Consider the following 22,793-nt stretch of genomic DNA (forward strand, 5'->3'; position numbering starts at 1 on the left):
ACTTATATGTTACACACAACATGAAAGGTAATTTTCAAAAATCCATAATAGGGGAACTTTAAGAAAAAATAAACAAATAAAATCATAGATCTAGGACTAACGTGGTTAGTTGTGGGATTTTTTTACATTTTTATCTTTAACCTAGCTGTGTCTCATTTCGAAGACTTCACCCTCAATTTCTTCAATATTTCTTCAGCCTTAATAATATATGTGGCTGACAAATGCTACCTTTGTATGATAATAAGACCAAGACAGGACAGCACGCCAAATATGCATACCATTTATTATCAGAATTATTTGTAAGTGTGAACTCGGGAACCTACTATTTGGGATATTCACTGTAGTGTTTTATAAAAAAATGTTAAAAAAATATTGAATGAAGATATAGAATAACGAATTGCCATTAGTAGGTAATTATGCAGGATGTAATGCAGTACAAATGAGTAATAATAATAATAATAATAATAATAATTAATTACATTTATATAGCGCTTTTCTAGGCACTCACTCAAAGCGCTTTTACATAGAAGGGGGGAATCTCCTCAACCACCACCAAAGTGCAGCATCCACCTGGATGATGCGACGGCAGCCATATTGCGCCAGTACGCCCACCAGCTGATTGGTGGAGAGGAGACTGAGGGATGATACCAATCGTATATATATATGGGGATGATTAGGAGGCCATGATGGACAGGGGCCAATGGGCACATTTTTTTGGCCAGGATGCCGGGGTTACACCCCTACTCTTTATCGAAGGACATCCTGGGATTTTTAATGACCACAGAGAGTCAGGACCTCGGTTTAACGTCTTATCCGAAGGACGGTGCTTGTTACAGTATAGTGTCCCCATAACTATACTGGGGCGTTAGGACCCACACAGACCACAGGGTGAGCACCCCCTGTTGGCCTCACTAACTCCTCTACCAGCAGCTACCTAGTTTTCCCAATTTGGTCTCCCATCCAGGTACTAACCAGGCTCAGCCCTGCTTAGCTTCAGTGGGAAAACAGTCTCTGGCTACAGGGTGATATGGCTGCTGGCTGTAGTAGTACTCCATTAACACTTCAGCTACTACTATCATAAAAATGAATGGTCTAGAATTCTGTGGAGGTTTCTGCTTACCTCCAATGAGCATAGTACAAACAGAAAAGATCTTCTCAGCATCCGTGTTGGCACAAACGTTTCCAAAGCCCACACTGGTCAAACTGCTCAAGGTGAAATACAGAGAGGCGATGTAGGCACTGCGAACTGAAGGACCACCAACTGTACTGTTCAGATAGGGCTTGTCCAAACGTCTGCCCAACTCATGCAGCCAACCTGACATAGAAAGAAACAAATGTTATACATTCATCTAAACATTACACTTTCAACATTAAACCATCAAGCTTTGCACGGTGATGTTAAATATACACGTATATTTAAATATAAGTGTTAAGAGGTACATAAGGTACATTGTAATGCTTCTCATTTCTCACAATGCTCTATTAACAAAATTGTTGGAATAATATGAATGGGAAAAATGAACCTGGCACGTTGCATACCCAAATGCATATTATAAGTGACTCAGATTCAGGACACATGCAGAGATGGGGCTTGTGTGAGGCAGAATTTACTGTGAACCAAACTACTTGTTGTGGGACACAGTGTTTCAGCCAGAAGGCATCTCATGTGCAAAAGTCCCCAATGGCTTGATGGCAGACGCATCTTCCCCAGCTTTATACATGCCAAAAACTGATGAATAGCTTGTATGCGCTCGACTGTGAAACACACATAAGGTGATGATACACGGGGCAACTTTTTGAGCAATGTTGCTGGGCAATGTTAATGTCAATGGGCAACCAGGTGAGACACAGGGCCCACAACCAATCTAAAGTATCCAGATAGACATTTGTTGCCCATTCTCAATGGGAGAGTGCCCAAGCAACATTGCCTGGCAACATTACTCAAAAAAGTTGCCCTGTGCATCATCACCTATAGTCACTGCAGAGTTGGAAATCTTAGTTGTTGATTTTTTTACAATCTTTAAGACCTAAACTGTGGAAACTTTTTAATTGGTTTGGCACAAAATACATTCAATAACTACACTTTTCAAATTAAAAGAATTATTTTCTCACTCAAACACAACCACCAATGTACCTACCAAACAATTTGCGCTTTTACATACTACATTAACATAATACAAAACTATACAAGAGAACATTTGAGTGCATTTTGGATGTTAAGGCGGACACCTTATCCCGTCTCCACAGTCCTGAAGAGAAAGCTGAAGAACCTGAGCACATTCTTCCTGAGAAACTTTTTGTGAGCCCCATCAATGCCCTCCTCCAATGCCCTCTGCCCTCCTCCAATGTCTCCACCAACACTCCGACGGGTTGCCCACCAGGTTTGCTATACATTTCCCAGACACGGCGCACTCCTCTCATCCACAATTCCCACACGTCACTGGGCACTGGCCACCCTGTGGTCAATGAGACCCTCTCGCTGCTAAAAGAACGCTTCTGGTGGCCGAACATACGGCTGACGTCAGAAGGTATGTGAGAGGTTGTAAGGAATGCGCCATCTGGAAGAGCCCTCAACATCTTCCCTCTGGAAAACTCCATCCTCTGCCCGTTCCCAACAGACCCTGGTCACACCTAGGAGTCGACTTCATTACTCCCTGCTTCTGATAACTGTACCTGCATTCTAGTGATAATAGACTCTCGAAGTCATGCCGCCTGATTCCTTTGGAAGGACTTCCCACTGCCATGCAGACCGCCGAGCTAATATTCAACCATATCTTCAGACATTACGGAATTCCCGAGGATATCGTGTCGGATAGAGGGCCGCAATTCATCTCCAAGGTATGGAAGGCCTTCTTCTCACTCCTAGGTGTGACCATCAGCCTCTCCTCAGGGCACCATCCACAGTAGAACGGGCAGACAGAGCCGAAGATACAGGAGATTGGTTGCTTTCTCCGTACCTTCTATCATGGCCACCAGAACTCTTGGAACCAGTTCCTGGGTTGGGCCGAGTACGCACAGAACTCGCTGCGGCAACCTACCACCGGACTCATTCCCTTCCAGTGCGTTCTCGGTTACCAACCCCTGTTATTCCCTTGGTCCGGGGAACCGTCGGATGTGCCTGGTGTCGACTACTGTTTCCGAGAGAGTGAGAGGGTTTGGGACTCTGCACACCACCAACTGCAACGGGCACTGCGCAGGCGCAGAATGATAGCCGACCTTCATTGCTGCGACGCCCCAACTTACCAGCCAGGACAGAAGGTCTGGCTGTCCACCAGGGACATCAGGTTGCGTCTGCCATGCCGTAAACTAAGTCCCAGATTCATTGGCCCCTTTTCCATCGTGAAGCAGATCAACCCTGTCACTTTTCAACTCCGATTACCTCCTCAATACAGAATCCATCCCACCTTCCATGTCTACTTGTTGAAACCTCACCACCCCTCTGTTTCTGTTTCCACAGAGACTGGAGCAGCCGCTGAACCCCCCCTTCCTCTCATCCTAGAAGATGGTGCCACTTACCAGGTTCACGACATCTTGGACTCCCGGTGCCGTGGTGGTCTTCTGGAATACCCTGTGGACTGGGAGGGCTACAGTCCCGAGGAACGCTCATGGGTACCCAGAAACGACATACTTGACCCTAACCTGCTTGACCATTTCCGCGTCACTCATCCGGAGAGACCCGCACCCCGGGACAGAGGCCGACCCCCACGACGGGGTAATGTCACAAACATGCCAGGCTCCACCTTCACCCAATCACAGCACACTTCCTCTCCTGAGTACTGATCACGCACACCTGCACCACATCAGCACGGCAATCCACTCCAGCACAAAAGACACTCTCTCACACTCAGTCTTTGTCCAGTCTCGTTTGCATTAAGACTTACCTGAATGCTTACCTCTAGGACTCCCAAATCTACTTACCTGTCTCCAGTGTTGTCTCCAAGTCTCCCTCGTTGCCTCCTCATCTCCTGTGAAGTTCTCCCGATTCCTCTCCGCTCCTGTCAGTCTCCAGTCTGTTTCCATCTGCAAGTATAAGGACATTATCACTCAGTTATCCACTTCAGTATCCAGGCACTTCCACGTTCACTCACCTGCACTGCTGATACCTCATCTGGTCGTTCAATAAATACATCCGTTACCTGCTTTCGTGTCTCTGTCCCTTCTGTGTTGTAACACCTGTCATCTCATATATAAAAATCTGTACAAACAATAGAACTAATGAAACTACGGCCGACTTAACTTTGTCTGGCTAAAATGATAATTATTAAAACTTTATACTGTAAATGTTGGCCTGTAAGAGCAATGTCTACCAACAGCTGTAAACCTCCTCCCTCCACACTGTTTGCAATGGCTAATGCCAATTGGATTGGGTGGCATTGTGCAAATTCTGGGAATCAGAGGCACAGAAAGGGGATGTTTTATCACTCTGTAATGTTTATATGGAACCGAAGTGCTACCACAAGTATTTCTGAGGAAAATCTAATCACTGGTTCTGTTGAAGTTGGTTAGGTTAGTCACATCAAATCAAAAAGCTTTGTTTCAAGCTCAGTTATCACACTATTGAAAAGATAGAATATTTATGTTTTTTGTACAGCTGTTTGTGGAGTTCCACACTGGTCTATTTTTGCAGTTTGCAACCCCTAAACACCATGTAAACACCCAAAATGGTAATTTTACACATTGATCAGATGGCCTCTTCCTCTATGAGACTTGCTCTGAGTGTTTTTTCTATTCAAACATCACATATAACCTGAGCAGAACACCAATCAGCTCTTTCTAAGATTTATTTGATTGATCAGAGTATGTGAATATCTCACCAATGTCCCAGGCTCCATTGGCATTGGTCTCCATCTCTTTGCGGCCGATGATATACCAGATGCAGGCCATCCAGTGAGCCAGCAGAGCGAACATCGACATGAGCAGTGTTAGCACCATGGCACTGTACTGCGAATATCTGTCCAACTTCTGCAGCAGTCTTAACAGACGCAGCAATCGCACAGTTTTCAGCAGGTGCACTAGAGATGTCTTGAACAAGCAAAAACATGTGTGGTTTCAATAACCTGTGTAAATATGAATAACTTGTAATCATATAATTTGTTGTAATTATAAAAATGGAATATCATGATAAATGAACAAGGTAATCATTCTGTACCATGGCATATACACACTATATTGCCAAAAGTTTTGGGACGCCTGCCTTTACACGCACACTTTAATGATATCCCATTCTTAGGCTCAATCCCATTACCCCTTACCTTTCCCCTACAATTCGTTTTGCGTGTTCACATGAAGGGGTAGGGGTGTCTCGATTCTCTTTTGGCTGGAGTGGTGGGGTAAGGGCCATCTTCAAACAAATATTTTTCGGGACAACACTTCGAACAAAGGGGTATGAGGAATTTCCCTGCATACACAGACTACCGTGCTGCTACAATGCATGTAGCGACGTTGCCACTCGGGATCAATCACTTGTGTGTCACCTGGGTGCCAGTTTCTGGCAGTTTGAGTGATGTGAACACAAATTAATAATACAGTTAAAAGAAATATCTGGTCATCCTTCATAACGCAGTCGCTTTTTACATCACATATCGTCTGTAAACTTTGCGTTATCAAGGCAACAACTGACTTTGTATTACATTGCAAAGAGCTCTGTTATCGCAGCACCACAGTAGAAAACAAAACCATATCTGTATCGGCTGGCTCGGATCGGCAAGGAATGGAACACTTTAACAAAGAGAACAGTTTGGCCCGATGGAAAAGTGGCTCCACCAGTCTTGTATGTTCTGTATCGTCTTAGCAAAATCGAAGGATCATACGTTTTCAAACTGAAAACAAGCGCTGTTTTCTTACAGCGCAAATACAGCGCAAAACAACGTTGAGAGTGAGTAATCTGATAAATGTGCTCACGCCTGATTTCTGTTAGACATGGACACTTCATTTATACTGTTTATACTAGTTAAATGTTAAAGGACACTAATAAAAGAAACAGTGTATGATGACATGTAATGGTGTAGTAGTGGTGTCCCATTTCTTAGGGGAATATTTTCACCCCTACACCTTGGGAAGGGGTAGGTGAAGGGGTATAAAATAGAATTGGGATTCGGCCTTAATCAATAGGGTTTAATATGGAGTTGGCCCACACTTTGCAGCTATAATAACATCAACTCTTCTTGGAAGGCTTTCTACAAGGTGTTTATGGGAATTTTTGACCATTCTTCTAGAAGCGCATTTGTGAGGTCAGGCACTGATGTTGGACGATGAAGGCCTGGCTCGCAGTCTCCACTCTAATTCATCCCAAAGGTCTTCTATCGGGTTGAGGTCAGGACTCTGTGCAGGCCAGTCAAGTTCCTCCACACCAAACTCGCTCATCCATGTCTTTATGGACCTTGCTTTGTGCACTGGTGCACAGTCATGTTGGAACAGAAAGGGTTCATCCCCAAACTGTTCCCACAAAAAGTTGGGAGCATGAAATTGTCCAAAATGTCTTGGTATGCTGGAGCATTAAGTGTTCCTTTCACTAGAACTAAGGGGCCATGCCCAACCCCTGTAAAACAATCCCACACCATAATCCTCCCTCCACCAAACTTTACACTCGGCACAATGCAGTCAGGCAAGTACCGTTCTCCTGGCAAATGCCAAACCCAGACTTGTCCATCGGATTGCCAGACAGATAAGCGTGATTTGTCACTCCAGAGAACACGTCTCCACTGCTCTAGAGTCCAGTGGCGGCGTGCTTTACACCACTGGATCCAACGCTTTGCATTGCACTTGGTGATGTAAGGCTAGGATGCAGCTGATTGGCCATGGAAACTCTACGCACTGTTCTTGAGCTAATTTGAAGGCCACACAAAGTTTGGAGGTCTGTAGCTATCGACTCTGCAGAAAGTTGACGACTTCTGCGCACTGTGCGCCTCAGCATGCGCTGACTGTGATTTTACATGGCCTACCACTTCTTGAGTTGCTGTTGTTCCCAATTGCTTCCACTTTGTTATAATACCACTAACAGTTGACCGTGGAATATTTAGTAGTGAGGAAATTTCACTAATGGACTGGGCATCACGGTACCACGCTTGAATTCACTGAGCTCCTGAGAGCAACCCATTCTTTCACAAATGTTTGTAGAAGCAGTCTGCATGCCTAGGTGCTTGATTTTACACATCTGTTGCCATGCAAGTGATTGGAACACCTGAATTCAATTATTTGGAGGGGCGTCCCAATATTTTTGGCAATATAGTGTATAGTATAGTATAGTATAGTATAGTATAGTATATATATATATATATATATATATATATATATATATATATATATATATATATATATATATATATATATATATATATATATATATATATATATATATATATATATATATATATATATATACATATAGTCGATCATGGTACCACCACAGAACTGAACAGAAACCCTCTCCTTTCCACTATTTTAAATAAACCATTTGATTCTACAATAGTTTCTACAAACACACATATGAACACAGTTCATACAAAATGGGAACTTACAACAGTAACGTTAAATGCATAGAGCAGGTCAAAGGGCAGCGCAGCCACAAGATCCACAAAGAACCACGTGGTAGCATAATGCAGACAGATGGAGCGAGACTCGTACACCACCTGCCCTGATTGACTCACGTAGGTGGTGCGAAAGTTAAGAATGATGTCTGAAAGAGAAGGCCGTTTAATGACTTTTGCTTGAAAGTCTCACTTAGTCTCACAAATAGATTGGGAACACAATTGGATCATCATATGTTCTTACATCATATGCTTAATATGAGAAATATAAAATAGCCTAACACAACTGAAAGACAAACTCTTCATATATTACTGGTGATGACTGTAGTTTGATGTGCTGATGCTACAAGGTCACTCAAATGTTCTATAGTTCAGATTAAACTCACCCAGAATAAAAAGCATTTCCACTACGATGTCACTAACTATTGTGCTCCTGCCTGCAGTCTCCAGATCGCTGTACGGTGTAAAACACACATTGTACGGCACAGTCACAGCAACATAGAATGTAGCCAGCAGAATCATCCAATCCCACAATGCCTTGGACACACTGTAATGCAGCAGGATGAATCGAGACTTCTGCACTGCTGCCACTTTGTACTCAGGCAGGGACGGTTTTTCAAACATGTCCTGAGGAGAGAAAGCAAGCCACAGATAAGTTATCATACAGTGCATCCGGAAAGTATTCACAGCGCTTCACTTTTTTCCACACTTTATGTTACAGCCTTATTTCAAAATGGATTAAATTAATTATTTTCCTCAAAATTCTACAAACAATGCATCATAATGACAATGTGAAAGAAGTTTGTTTGAGGTCTTTGCAATTTTATTAAAAATAAAAACGCAAAAAATCACATGTACATAAGTATTTACAGCCTTTGCTCGATACTTTGTTGAAGCACCATTGGCACCAATTACAGCCTCAAGTCTTTTTGAGTATGATGCTACAAGCTTTGCACACCTATTTTTGGGCAGTTTCTCCCATTCTTCTTAGCAGGACCTCTCAAGCTCCATCAGGTTGGATGGGGAGAGTCGGATCTCTCCAGAGATGTTCAGTCAGGTTCAAGTCTGGGCTCTGACTGGGCCACTCGATATGACATAGGACAAGGACATTCGCAGAGTTGACCCATAGCCACTCCTTTGTTATCTTGGCTGTGTGCTTAGGGTTGTTGTCCTGTTAGAAGAGGAACCTTCGCCCCAGTCTGAGGTCCAGAGCACTCTGGAGCAGGTTTTCTTCAAGGATGTTTCTGTACATTGCTGCATTCATGTTTCCCTCATTCCTGACTATTCTTCCAGTTCCTGCAACTGAAAAACTTCCCCATAGCATGATGCTGCCACCACCATGCTTCACTCCAGGGATGGTATTGGCCAGGTGATGAGCGGTGCCTGGTTTCCTACCTTACGAAAATGAACCATGGTTTTACTACAAATGAAACCAAAAAAACATGATTATTATAGTTAAACCATGGTAACCACAAATTAACCATGGTTTTGCAACTCTAACCATAGTTTAACAATGGTATTTGTGGTAAAACTGTGGTTATATAAATGGTAATCAATTAGCCAAAAAACCATGGTTAACTACATTTTTACTACAATAAAACTTTGTTAAATTTTGTAAGGGCTCCAGACATGACGCTTGCCATTCAGGCCAAAGAGTTCAATCTTTGTTTCATCAGACCAGAGAATTTTGTTTCTCATGGTCTGATAGTCCTTCAGGCAAAGTGGCTTCCGTCTGGCCACTCTACCATAGAGGCCTGATTGGTGGAGTGCTGCAGAGATGGTTGTTCTTCTGGAAGATTCTTCTCCCTCCACAGAGAATTGCTGTAGCTCTGACAGAGTGACCATCAGGTTCTTGGTCACCTCCCTAACTAAGGCCCTTCTCCCCCGATCGCTCAGTTTGGCCAGGCGGCCAGCTCTAGGAAGAGTCCTGGGCTGAGTTTCCCAAAATCATCGTAAGCTTAAGTTGATCGTAGAACAATTGCCACCAATGGTCTCTACGATCAATTTGGGCTTACGATGGTTTTGGGAAACGCAGCCCTGGTGGTTCCAAACTTCTTCCATTTACGTATGTCCTCATTGGGACCTGAATTTACCACAGGTGGACTCCAATCAAATTGTAAAAACATCTCAAGGATGATCAGTGGAAACAGGATGCACCTGATTTTTGAAACAGGATACCCATGTAATTTTTTCATTTTTTATATTTAATAAATTTGCAATGATTTCAAACAAACTTCTTTCACGTTGTCATTATGGGGTATTGTTTGTAGAATTGAGGGAAAAAATATGAATTTAATCCATTTTGGAATAAGGCTGTAACATAACAAAATGTGGAAAAAGTGAAGCGCTGCAAATACTTTCCAGATGCACTGTATCTCAGTTCTCAATGTCTTCAAGGCAGCTGTGAGATTAAAAGAAGAGCAAATAAGGAGTTTTGCTGCAGTATTTTGCTTCTCATATGTTTCTCCTGTGAAAGTTTGTTAATACCATTAAAGGGGACTTATTATGCCAATTTTTACAAGATGTAATTTAAGTCTCAGGTGTCCCCAGAACGTGTCTGTGAAGTTTCAGCTCAAAATACCTCACAGATAATTTATAAATGATAAATGATAAACTAATTTCTGACTTCTGTCAAGAACAGGTTTTTTTCATGCATGTGCCTTTAAATGCAAATGAGCTGCTGCATACTGGCCCCTCTCCACACAGTTCCTACCTCAATCCGATTCTCTGCCAAATACTAACAAGACATCTACTTGGTTTTGATGATCATCTTCTATATTGCGATCACTCTCATGGATAGCATTAACTTTGAAGAAATGACAGGATAATCTTATTCATTAAAAAAACAAGAAACTACATTTAATCTTCACTTGCAAGGACATCACACAAGAGATGATAAATCTTCGTGTTTCTTTAATTTAACTTTTACATCACATAGGTCAGGGTAAGGGGCGAGCTCATGGTCTTTGCTCAGGATTAGTTTGAGGCAGCAAATCAAGTTGTTTTTAATCCACCATGCTCTCATCTGCCACACTCTTCATTAAGATTAAAGAACAGACCCATGATGCAGCTGAACATACTGCAGTACCTCATGCCTTTAGATACTCTCTATGAAAATATATTATGCACTGGGAATCTGTCAATATTTCTTTAATATAGTGAAATATAGTCCAGGACCCTAAATCCACAGAAACTTTTCTCAATAATTAATGTTTAGTTTGTCAAGTATACATTTTTCAAGGGGACAAAATGTGTTACGCAATCTCTAAGCTTATTAAACCCTCTGGTGCTCTTCAGTTTTCAGAAAAAAAAATTCAGAAATTTTAAAAATCACTGCTTCATCGGAATGATATGAAACTTGGTGACTTTTCTAGCATTAGGAATGTGAACACCCCCCAAAAAATTGAGGGCATGATTTGAGCATGCTAAGTGGTCGTAAAAAAAAATTTGTGCTCTTCGGTCAAAAATGACACGATAGGAAATGAATGGGAAATCTGCAAAAACACAAATTCACAGAAAAAATCTATATTTCTAACAAAAAAAATCTAAAACTTAATAATAAATAGTCTTTGAGATTTTTTAAATATATATTCAAATCCATCAACAAAAAAAAAATCATTAAATGTGTCCAAAACAGAACTAGGGAATTCTCAAGCCTCTCCATAGAGACCTCTAGTGATTACACCATAGACTGTAAAAAAATATGGACGTAGTGTCCGTGACGTGACTTCACCCATAGGATTCTGATGAGCCGTTCTAAAGCGTAAAGTAGGGACGAGCTGGCCGTGTCCATCTTGGCAGCGCGTCATCGCGCGTCACTCCTGGATAACAGAAAATGGGCAAAAAGGCGGGACGTGGGCGGAGCTGAAGTGATGCGATGACTAGCAGACAGCAGATAAATGGCTATCCACCTGTCCCTCGAAGTGGCCTCGCCCTTAATTATGCAGAACTTTAATGCTTTATATAATGCAAACGAATGAGTTATAAAAAAAATTCACCCCCCTCACAGTTGTCATGAAGGGCAAAATTAGCCGTATAGACCAAAACCACAATTTGTACCAGGCTGTAAACATGTTTTAATCTGCTGTAAAGTTGGCCATTTTAACATGGGGCTCAACGAGATTCTGCTCCCTTCTGGAGCCTGTCCCTAGCGGCCAGTAGATTAATTGCAGTTTAAGGCACTTCCGTATTGGCTTCAACAGAAACTGTGGGAGGTTGCCGCTTGGATTACACCCATGGTTGCATGATTTCTTAAATAATTCCAAAAGAGGGCGCTAATCTGCCTTCAAACCTTTTTTATTTTGAAGGCCTAGTCTCTTTTTTAACCTGAAATACTACAATAATGAAACAAAATGAAAAAAAAATAATAATAATTTTTTTAATAATTTTCAAAAGGCAAAAATAGACCATAATTATTGCATAAATATAAAAAATACCATAAAATCATCTCAAAATACAAAATTAAAAAGAAAAAATATTATTGAAGAAAAATAAATTGCATTGGTTTTACTGGGGTGGAGGAAGTTTAATTTTTAGGTGTCCGTCACTTATGACCGGGAAGACAACCAATGCTACCCCTAAACGAAGAGCACCAGAGGGTTAAATCAAAGCTGCACCCCTTTGCAAGCAACCATCATTACACTTAAAGGGTTAGTTCACCCAAAAATGAAAATTCTGTCATTAATTACTTACCCTCATGTCGTTCGACACCCGTAAGACCTCCGTTCATCTTCGGAAAAGAAATGAAGATATCTTAGATGAAATCTGATGGCTCTGAAAGGCCTCCATTGGCACAATGGCACGGTTCACTCTCAAGACCCTTAAAAGGTACTAAAGACATTGTTACAAAGTCCATCTCACTACAGTGGTTCTAAAATAACTTTATAAATCGGCAAGAATAGTTTTTGTGCGCAAAAAAACCCTAAATAATGACTTACATAGTGATGACGATTTCAAAACACGGCATCATGAAGCTTCGAAGCGTTATGAATCACTGAGCCGAATGATGATTCGGATCGCGTGTCAAACCGCCAAACTGCTGAAATTTGGTGATTCAAACCGCTGATTCGACTCGCTGATTCATAACGCTTCGAAGCTTCATGATGTCGTGTTTTGAAATCGTCATCACTATGTAAGTCGTTATTTAGGGTTTTTTTGCGCACAAAAACTATTCTCGTCGATTTATTAAGTTATTTTAGAACCACTGTAGTGAGATGGACTTTGTAACGACGTCTTTAGTACCTTTTAAGGGTCTTGAGAGTGAACCGTGCCATTGTGCCAATGGAGGCCTTTCAGAGCCATCAGATTTCAAATAAAATATCTTCATTTCTGTTCCGAAGATGAACGGAGGTCTGACGGGTGTCGAACGACATGAGGGTAAGTAATTAATGACAGAATTTTCATTTTTGGGTGAACTAACCCTTTAAAGCTACACTGTGTGATATTTTCCCCCATCTAGTGGTGAAAAGGTATATGACCATCCAGTGAACTTTAGTTTCTGTTCCTCTCAATTCCGATTTCGTTTCAACTCCTACGGTGGCCGATTTAGTCCAAGATTAACATGGCTTCCAGTTCGACCTCGTCCACATTCGACACAGTGCCTGTGGGATATTCTGTGCGCAGTGGGATGGTTGGAACTCAACTGGCCTAATTATTCGGCTAGAAAGAACTGCAGCTAATCCAGAGTGAACTTTGATGATAGTAATGTTTATTCAGTCATCCAATTGCAAGGCATAAACAGGTTTGCGTGGATATGTACATAAATGTGGTTTCTGTGAGAGAACAAATAAGGATGGTAAATATACATACACAGTTAAGAACTGTATAACTATACTTATACATTTGTATAATGTAACCGTAAACCAGAGCTTATTGTACCATATATAGGCGCTAAAGGCAGCTGCATTAAAAGGAGCGGAGCTGCCGCTGCTAACAAGCGGTGTCCGGTTACAAAAGTGTGTGCGGCGCTTTAACGTTAGCACTGCAGTGCGCTCTGTATAACAATTGTTAATATGCCGATCAGACCTGATACATATTTCAATCAACATACATTACAAGCAAATATTTTCTATAAACGAATAAACATTGTTGATAACAAAATAACTGAATGATTATTCAAATAGGTGAGCATTACGCTATTGTAGCCTACGTTGACACAAAAATACTTCTGAGGTGACATCAACTGAATTACGCGATGACACACTCTGAAACACAACTACAATGACAATAACTATTATTACTTACGGAGTTATTAACGCACAGAAATACCACACAAGGAATAACAGACTTTTGAGGAATAAAAAAGCCAGGAAAACTCCTTATAACTCTGTTACTGACGCTGCTGAGATGAAAACTCTCTGCACATGCACCAGACAAGTCTGAACAAGTTGACGCGCACATGCGCGAGGCAGAGAATTTTGTACAGTGCCATCGAGTATTAAAACCGGTTAAAACGCGAAAAGCGAAGCTTGAATTTACGGGTATGTCCCTCTTTGGCTAATGTACTTTCAAGATGGAGGGGCAACATGGCGACCACCGTTAGATCCCATTACCTAATGTATTTTCAATGGCATATTATAAACTTACGAGAATACTTTATTACTTGAAAGAAGTAAATATACATTAATGAGCACATATATTTTTGAAAGAACTAAGTGTTTTTAGCTAAGAATAGACAAAAAAAGTTACACAGTGTAGCTTTAAGGTGTTTGTTGATATTGAGTAGTTATTCAAAACAAATTCTTAATACACCAATTAGGAATAACATTATGACCTAATATTGTGTTGGTCCCCCTTCTTCTGCCAAAACAGCCCTGACCCGTTGAGGCATGGATTCTATGGGCACTAGACACTAGATCGGGCACCAAGATGTAAGCAGCAGATCCTTTAAGTCTTGTAAATTGCAAGGTGGGGCCTCCATGGATCGGAATTGTTTGTTCAGCACATCCCACAGATGCTCTATTGGATTGAGATCTTGGGAATTTGGAGGACAAGTCAACACCTCAAACTCGTGCTCCTCCAACCATTCCTGAACCATTTTTGCTTTGTGGCTGGGCGCATTATCTGAAAGAGGCCACAGCCACAAGGGAATGCTGTTTCCATGAAAGGGTGTACATGGTCTGCAACAATGCTACGGTAGGTGGTGCGTGCCTTCTTCCCATAGTACATCCTGGTGCCATGTGTTCCCCAAGTAAGGGATGCACACGAACCCGGCCATCCAGGGTTAGCTTGGGCATCCTGACTCGGCTGCGGCTTTGGTGCCGTGATGAAGAGATAATCAGTGTTATTCACTTCACCTGTCATAATGTTATGCTTGATCAGTGTACATAGACATAAAATAAAGTAACTGGCTTTAATATAAATAGATTTTAATATAAATCTGTCAGTGGTGTTATTCATATAGCAAATCTCCACTGGATGATCGTTCTCATTGCCTAGCTCTAAAGTGTTAAATGTGGACAATAAGGCCGTATTATAAACAATGTTATAGATGCTTTGAAGCAATGTGTATTTTGAAAAGCACTGTACAAATGAACTGAGGTCACTAGTCTGAAGGTCATAATGCTGAATAAATGGTCTCAGTTGTTGCTTTCCCACTTTATGTGGCTGAAGTAATCAAAAACACTCAAAATCATAAACATTTGTTTGCTCTGTTTATATTGAACATCTAGCTGGTTGATATGTCAAGATCGCATCAGTAACACAGGCTGAAGCTTTTTGCCTTTACTCACAGGACAGTAGACTGGAAGGAAGGGGTGGGAATTATGATTGAAATGGAACCTGGATCCCCATGAGCACAGCATCTCTTATACAGTATGTCCTGAGCATATACACAGCCCTGAGCCATCAAAAGTATGAAATGTTTATGAATTTATAGCGGTCATGGAGTTTTGGACATTTTAGCTATAGAATTTCCAGCTTTATTGGCAAAATTATTATTTATTGAAAACCACATACAAATTTCTGACACTAGCATTTTGCTAAGAGAAAAAAATATGATTTAGTTATGGGGCCAGTGAAAATATTGGCAGGGACATTCATGAACTACTGGGCCAAAAATCCTTATTGTTGAGCCCTGCTCATGATGCTTTTGTTTGCCTATTTTTCTCTCAGTCAGTTGGAGTGTGATAGAATGAAGCCAGGTGGCTCTGCTGAGAGTAAAGCCAAGCTGAAAACATGACCATCTGTTACCAAGCGTGATCGGAAGTGCGACCTGCCAGTCTGGCCCCCTGTTCCGCCATTGCCATGTGACGTGGAGGATTAGACATGTACATCTGTCCTGCACCTTTCACACTGTTTGAACAGACTATTTGAATACATGAATGGTCTGCTAATCATTATATAATGCATGCTATTGGCTTAGTAATGTTATTAGTGGTGTTTGCTATGGCAAGCATCACTGTTACCATTGCTCTTTATGTAGGGTTGGTGATTTGAACAAATCCCAGCCCTAAGCAGACACCTACTGTATACCCAGAAAACCCTACAACCACATACCAATGTCACCATCATGGCAGCACATTGTGCAAAGGCAAGGAAATTCTAACAGAATTGTATTGTAAAGTCTAGGGCTACGGTAAAACTGTAATTCTGTAAATTACTTGATAATGTAATTTTTGCTCTTAGTGCAATGCGACATTGTAAAACTGCAAAATGTTAAAAAACAGGTAACTTTAACTAGTTAAGTGCTGACTAAGTATATCCTCTTTCTTGGAATCACAAATCGATAAAATTCCAAGCATACATGGAACCTTTCCATTCCACAAAAGGTAAAGTGGAAAACGGTTCTTTAGATTATTAAAATGGTTCTCTTAAGAACTGGTTCTTTGGGGAACATTGTATGCATAGGAGATTTTTACTTTTATAATATTTATTAGAGGTGTAACGATACAGTACATTGATATGGATAGATGCATCAATCTTGACTACTGATGGTATATATATATATATATATATATATATATATATATATATATATATATATATATATATATATATATATATATATATATATATATATATATATATATATATATATATATATATATATATATATATATATATATATATATATATATATATATATATGTATAAGATTTACTACAAGACTTGTTTGATTGTTATAAAAATATGCCAATTTGTCTATGAGCTGTCATCTAATATTTGATCAGTTTTAACAACTTAATTGGTTTAATATTTATTTTTCTGTAAAATATTTTTTTCCAACAACTGGAGTATACCTCATATTGTTATGTATAATGCAAGTACAAACATTTTAGAGAGCACAAAAGACATTGCTTATTACTTATCTCATTGCACAAACCAGAAGACTGCTGATCTCATGTGCGACTTGATTTTTTTTAAAATAGTGTATTTTTGTTATGCATATCCCAATTGGGATACAGGATTTTTCAGTTTTCAGAGAGTTAAATGAACTATTCATGTTAATGAAAATGTAACTAGTTGTGTAAAATTGGTAGCCTACATCATAAACTATTTACACCCCTAGTATTTATCATAGAATGTCCATGAGAAATTATTCTATATAGTTTTAGTAAGTAGTTCACACATGTACTCACCCGACTTAGGCTGACGTCATTTTTGCTGTCACGGGTAAACTGGCTGGTTAGCTGGTAAATCATAGTGTGACCCCTCCTTCTGGCTTTACTGATATGAGAGTTTCCAGTGGTCCTGTTGTATGGCTTATTATCTGCACAAAATTAAAATAGCCTTAATAAACTTGACAGTTTACAAATTATAAACATATTTAAATGTCTAACTTTGTCGTTGTAAGATTGTGCCAGTGTGTCTATGAGTGATGTTCCATGTTTTTTAGCAGTTGTGTGCGTTTTGTAGATGCAACCACCAATTGTGAAGACTATATAAAACAGTGATTTTATTAGATCATATGGTATCTAAAAAATTATTTTTTCACTTTATAATTTTGTCCAATCTTATAGTATTTTCATTATACAGTACATGTGCCTTGCTATTTCTTATCAAAAAATTTGAAAACAAAATGAGTGCTTTCCAAGCTTTTTTTATTAAAAAGTCTACTGAGAAAAATGTTTTTTAGTTAAAACAGTACCATCAGTTTTGCTGCTGTGATGGCTCTTGCCATATGTTTCTGTGATATCCTTGAATGAAAAGAGAAAAAGCACCATCTCCCCCTTCTCATTCTTAATGGGCACAATGTCCAACAGACACCAGAACGAATTTCCTGTGATAACAGACCAAAAAGAAGTGTTACATCTTTAAATCTGGGACAAACATCAAAGACACTTACGTTTTACAGAGAACAATGAAGTAACATAGCTAATGTTGTCATTGTGTTTAAATTCTATAGCCAGAAGAGAACTGGCCCCCCCAATATAGCAATATTCTCGTGTATATAACCAAATTTGGGTTTTTCACAACAGTCGCCTCTGCTTTGCTCACTGGGGGACTAAAGGATTATGGAATAACTTTCTAGCAGTGTATGTCAGGGGAAGTGCCCAGAGTGGTAAAAAATGTATTAATTAATTAATTAATGATGAACAATTCCAATCAATACATAGTGGAAACAATACTTTAAAAAGCAAAAATAAGTAGGTTTTTGGACAATAGGACTTCGCTGTTATGTTTCCGCTCCTCTGTTTTCAATCAGATCATTTTAAACCGTAAACTCCTGGAAAGTACAAGGATCCAGTAAGCGAAGCATTAAACATCCCTAATGCAGAGGCAAAACCTGGTCGATTTCATCAGAGATGGTGTATTTGGCTTCAAAGCATGATCTCTCTCCTCATCGTGCTGTGAAATACAGACTGAATGCTGGCTAAAAACACCCAACCACTGCATGAGCATATGATAAGCAGAGGTGCGCTAGAAAAGTTTTGATGGATGACGATTGTAATCATACAGGAGTCGTACATTAGGCACAGAGAGGAGATGTCCGTTATTGATGCGCATACCGTGTGTGTGCAGCACTCTCGGCACACTGATTGGTATAAAAAATGTGTAAAAATTGGGGGGTGGGGAGGCACCATTGTACCATGTACGTTGTGTCAAAAGGGAGGTCCACTGTCTTTGACTTTGAAAATAAATAAACCTGACTTGACTTGATATTGTTTAAAGGTGCGGTATGTAGGAATGACAGCTAGTGGTATTGCAGTGCAAATTCCAAATATTGGCGAACAATGATTCCCTGCCCCCTCCTCCTCATGACTCAACACTCACGCGGGTTGGCAGCTTGAGGACACGCAACAGAAGCGAGTGCAATTGACAATGAAAGGTGAGGAGACTAACACACTGTAGGTTGATGAGTCAATTTATCCGCGTTTTAATGTGTTAGACATTTTTAGATGGATGCAGAGGCTTTTTAGGTCGGGTATAAACTGCGATCTCTGACCCAGTTTGTTTGCTGGTTTCCATGGCAGCAATATGCTGTATTTCCCGCCAATTGGCAACCTGGGATGACGAAATACTATTGGGTTGGCGGCGTGCAGTTTCGCACAGACCAAAACAAAAACAGCCATTCCAACACAGAACGCAAACTTTAAAGTAGAATAACTGGCTGTAGCAATGGTTTTATGAGAAACAACTAGGTGAATTTAGCATGTTTCCTAAATATCTGCAAGCATATTATGTTATTTATATGCTTTAGTAAAGTGAAAAACTTACATACAGCACCTTTAAATGGACAAGGCCTAAAAAACCCAAGCAACCGCAAAGCAACGCCCAAGCAACCAAAAAATGTAAAACTCAAGTTAAGTCTGATTTATTTACAATATATACACCGTTACAATACAATCCAAATTGCTTCAAATCAGCTTTATAATAGTAAACAGGGGAATAGCATCTGTTTCAAGTTCTTCAGTTAAAAATACAAATCTATGTAAGCCTACCTGTAATTTGAAAGTACCTTTGAAGACATTGATTAGCTTGTTCAGGTGGGTTTTCATTTGGATGCTTCAGGATGCATCTTCTCATTCATTCCTACCTTGAACTCAAAGGTACTCTTTAATCTAACCATTCAATAACTATAGTAACACAGATGCCTATTTTTGACATTGTTTTGACTGTATAGCCAGAGGAGAACTGCCGTCCTGGTGTGGCCTGTTTTCTCCAAAGGTTTTTTTTCTCCATTTTCCTACAACAAATGTTTTACGTTCCTTGCCACAGTTGCTTTTGGCTCACACACTTTCATTTAACTTCTTGATGAAACTGCTTGCGGGTAGGCAATATGCCTTAAATTATATGCATCATTTTTTATCATGGCAATGATTACCTAATATATTAGTTGTCAACTGAAGTTAGTAAGGTATTATTACTACAGTATTATTACCATTCTTCTTGTAGAACTGCACCTCAGCCTGGTACTCCTCCTTGCCCTCCAGAGCTTTCTCCACACCCTGAGTAACCAGCTCACTAGTGCCCAAGCCATTGAGGAAATGACAGCTGCAGTTCTTCTGCATCACCTCTGTTCGTCCGTACCCCGTCAACTCACAGAATCCATCGGAGCAGTATACAATGGGATAGCCACGGTGACCCTGAGCATTCCCAAGGAGGAAGTTGCTGTCTGAGGGACAAAAAAGTGATTTAATATACATTTTTTGAAAGACATTGTAAAACTAGTTGTGGGTATTGTGTTATGTGCAGTACTGTTTTATAATTTCCAAATCAATATCCCCACTTTGCGGTCTTTGCATTTGACCACTAGTCTAATGCATGAGATATTTCTGGTATTCGGTTCAAGTGGATGTGGTATTTTGTTCAAGTAGATGTGAATACTGCAAGTGTGTGAATAACTTTTAATAACTCAATGGGACGCACTTAAATTGTTGTAAAAAAAAAAACATGTTACACATTTATACACAAAAGCTCTATGTACACATTTTGATTTTCAGTACTTTGTACTTTAGAATAAAAGTTTGCAGTGCCATGTGAAATATACTGCAAGTTGTTTCTTTACACATTTTACATAAGATATTTGTCAATGACGCTCAAATCCTCCGACACCGACCTGTCAGTCATCTCTCCTACTATCTTCACGTGATAACTGAAATATGACATACTGTAATGTAATCGACTACCGCAGCAAGCCTAACCCTATACCTTTAGGGGCTCTGTGGTATGCGTTATTCATTCTGGGTGCCTTTCCGAATTCTGATTTAGGCTTTGGGTACATCCAAAGAACTTACCCTACTTATACATTTAAATGTGAATTTAAACTATACCCTACTTTGAAATAGTCTGTGGGTGTTATAGAATTGTGAATCCATTGGATTACTCAAGGATCCATAGGTCTTCAGGTAGGTGGACAGTTAGGAGGGACAAGACCAGGTCGTTGAGTAGCCATTTATACTACTTGATAGTTTAGCTGTGCCAAAAGTAAGGGAGCCCCCCCTTTTTCATGACTGTATTTAATTATCATAAATATCATCAAATGTGGGCAGTGCGGGGGCTCAGAGGGTAGCACTGTTGCTTCATAGTAAGAAGGTCCCTGGTTCAAGACCCGGCTGAGCTACAGCCTCCTGGGACCCACGAATAGACTTTTGATTTTAGGGAATTTTTCTGACATCATACATGTGATCATCACATGTCATAGTCTGGATGTCCTGTAAAGAGCACACTCGGTGCTTTGCACATTCCTTTGTTTCACCAGGACAACAACAACTTCTTGGTCTTTAAAAACGGCTGACATTAATGTTTAGCAATCTTATGGAAATATGATAATATTTTTAATCATTATTTAAATCGGATTCATTTCCAAATTGTTTGTTATAAATCAACATCTCAGGAAAATGTTAAGGGGATTTCTAATCAAAATATGACTTTGTTACAAAACAGGGCATTGATTTCATAAATGTCCACTGTAGAGGACGCCAGGACTTAAATCATGTTTATCAGGCATTTTAGAGACATAAGTGAATAGGGAAAGAAATTACATATAAATATTCCTATGAAATATTAGATATTATTATGAAAATGTTGCCAATTATTACTCCCATTATTACACTTCTTTTTCATTACAGTTGCACCAAGAACACATTCATATGCAAATTAGATGCAGTGTATAGATACATTGTATTGAATGGGAAAATCCAAGTATGGCCATGTTTACCCACATATTGCATAAAGTAAAATGGTATATCAATGCATTTCGTTATAGCTTTCATAACATAGTTCAGAATCATCTTTAAAGTTTGTTTTAAAAAAATCCTGAAACCTAAAAATTGATTGGTGAATTAAAAATAAATCCCATTGTTTTTGCCTATACATGCAATTTAAACAACTGAGTCCTAGAGTCAACTACAGATGACATATCATAGCATATGAATAAAATATAAATTTTCAAAAATTATTTTTTCCCCCCATTTGTTTCTTATGCTCTAAACCAGTGTTTCCCAACCACGATCCTGGAGGCACACCAACACTGCACATTTTGCATGTCTCCTTTATTCGACACGCCCATTTCAGGTCTTGGAGTCTCTGATAATAAGATGATCATTTGAATCAGGTGTGTTTGAATAAGGAGACATGCAAAATCTGCAGTGTTGGTGTGCCTCCAGGATCGTGGTTGGGAAACACTGGTCTAAACAATGTAATGACATGAAAAAATACTACAAAAAATTCTGGGTCCCAGGATAGGTATTTCTGTCATTTGAGAGATGTTCATCTCCTTGTCAGTATTGCCCAAAAAGGACATCCTCCACCAGGCTGTGGACACAATAAGGATTGTGATTTAGGCATTCTGTCTGCAACTTCTACTCCTTTGACTGCCTGCATTCATTACCAACAATCCTTTGAGAGATCTAATTCTGAGCATGTTTTTACAGCAGGCTCTGCATCTCGGGCAGACCGAACAGTGGGTTCACTTGCGAAAATTTAATTGAATTATTCAACACATATGAGAGCCACCAGTTTAAATATACATCAGCAGTTTCTCTTTTGCTCAATACTTCACCCTTATTCTTTTCAGTAAGCCCCCATTCTGTCTGAGACTGCCAGTAGCCCCAAAAAACTCTTCAAATTCACAATACCACATTTGCCGGTCTCTCTTGGAGAATGAGAAAAAAACACATGGAGACCAGTCGCACATGTGCAATTGGGGAGGGGGGTCCTTTGGTGATAAAAGTGGATCTGTCCCCTTTAACAGATTTTGCACACCCTCTACAGAGGCAGAAAAACTTTCTTGCATTGATTTTTATTATTATGACAATCATTTTCTACCACTTTCATAATACTTTGATTTGATATATTATGAATTTATTCGCATAACGCTAGGAC

At 39.8% G+C, this 22,793-nt stretch overlaps 1 protein-coding gene across 1 annotated transcript in view; it reads right to left on the reverse strand.

Annotated features, from left to right (window-relative positions):
• Positions 1-22,793, reverse strand: part of kcnh4b (potassium voltage-gated channel, subfamily H (eag-related), member 4b) — a 52,208-nt gene that overhangs the window by 17,045 nt on the left and 12,370 nt on the right. Inside the window, exons 2-8 of the mRNA XM_079846149.1 lie at positions 19,849-20,082; positions 17,614-17,745; positions 17,105-17,235; positions 7,913-8,153; positions 7,518-7,675; positions 4,815-5,022; positions 1,121-1,315 (exon numbers count right to left, since the gene is read on the reverse strand). Of these exons, the coding sequence (XP_079702275.1) occupies positions 1,121-1,315; positions 4,815-5,022; positions 7,518-7,675; positions 7,913-8,153; positions 17,105-17,235; positions 17,614-17,745; positions 19,849-20,082 (1,299 nt within the window). The remainder of the gene's footprint in view (positions 1-1,120; positions 1,316-4,814; positions 5,023-7,517; positions 7,676-7,912; positions 8,154-17,104; positions 17,236-17,613; positions 17,746-19,848; positions 20,083-22,793) is intronic.

This window comes from Gobio gobio, assembly GCF_949357685.1.
Source record: "Gobio gobio genome assembly, chromosome: 20".
Taxonomy (NCBI): domain Eukaryota; kingdom Metazoa; phylum Chordata; class Actinopteri; order Cypriniformes; family Gobionidae; genus Gobio; species Gobio gobio.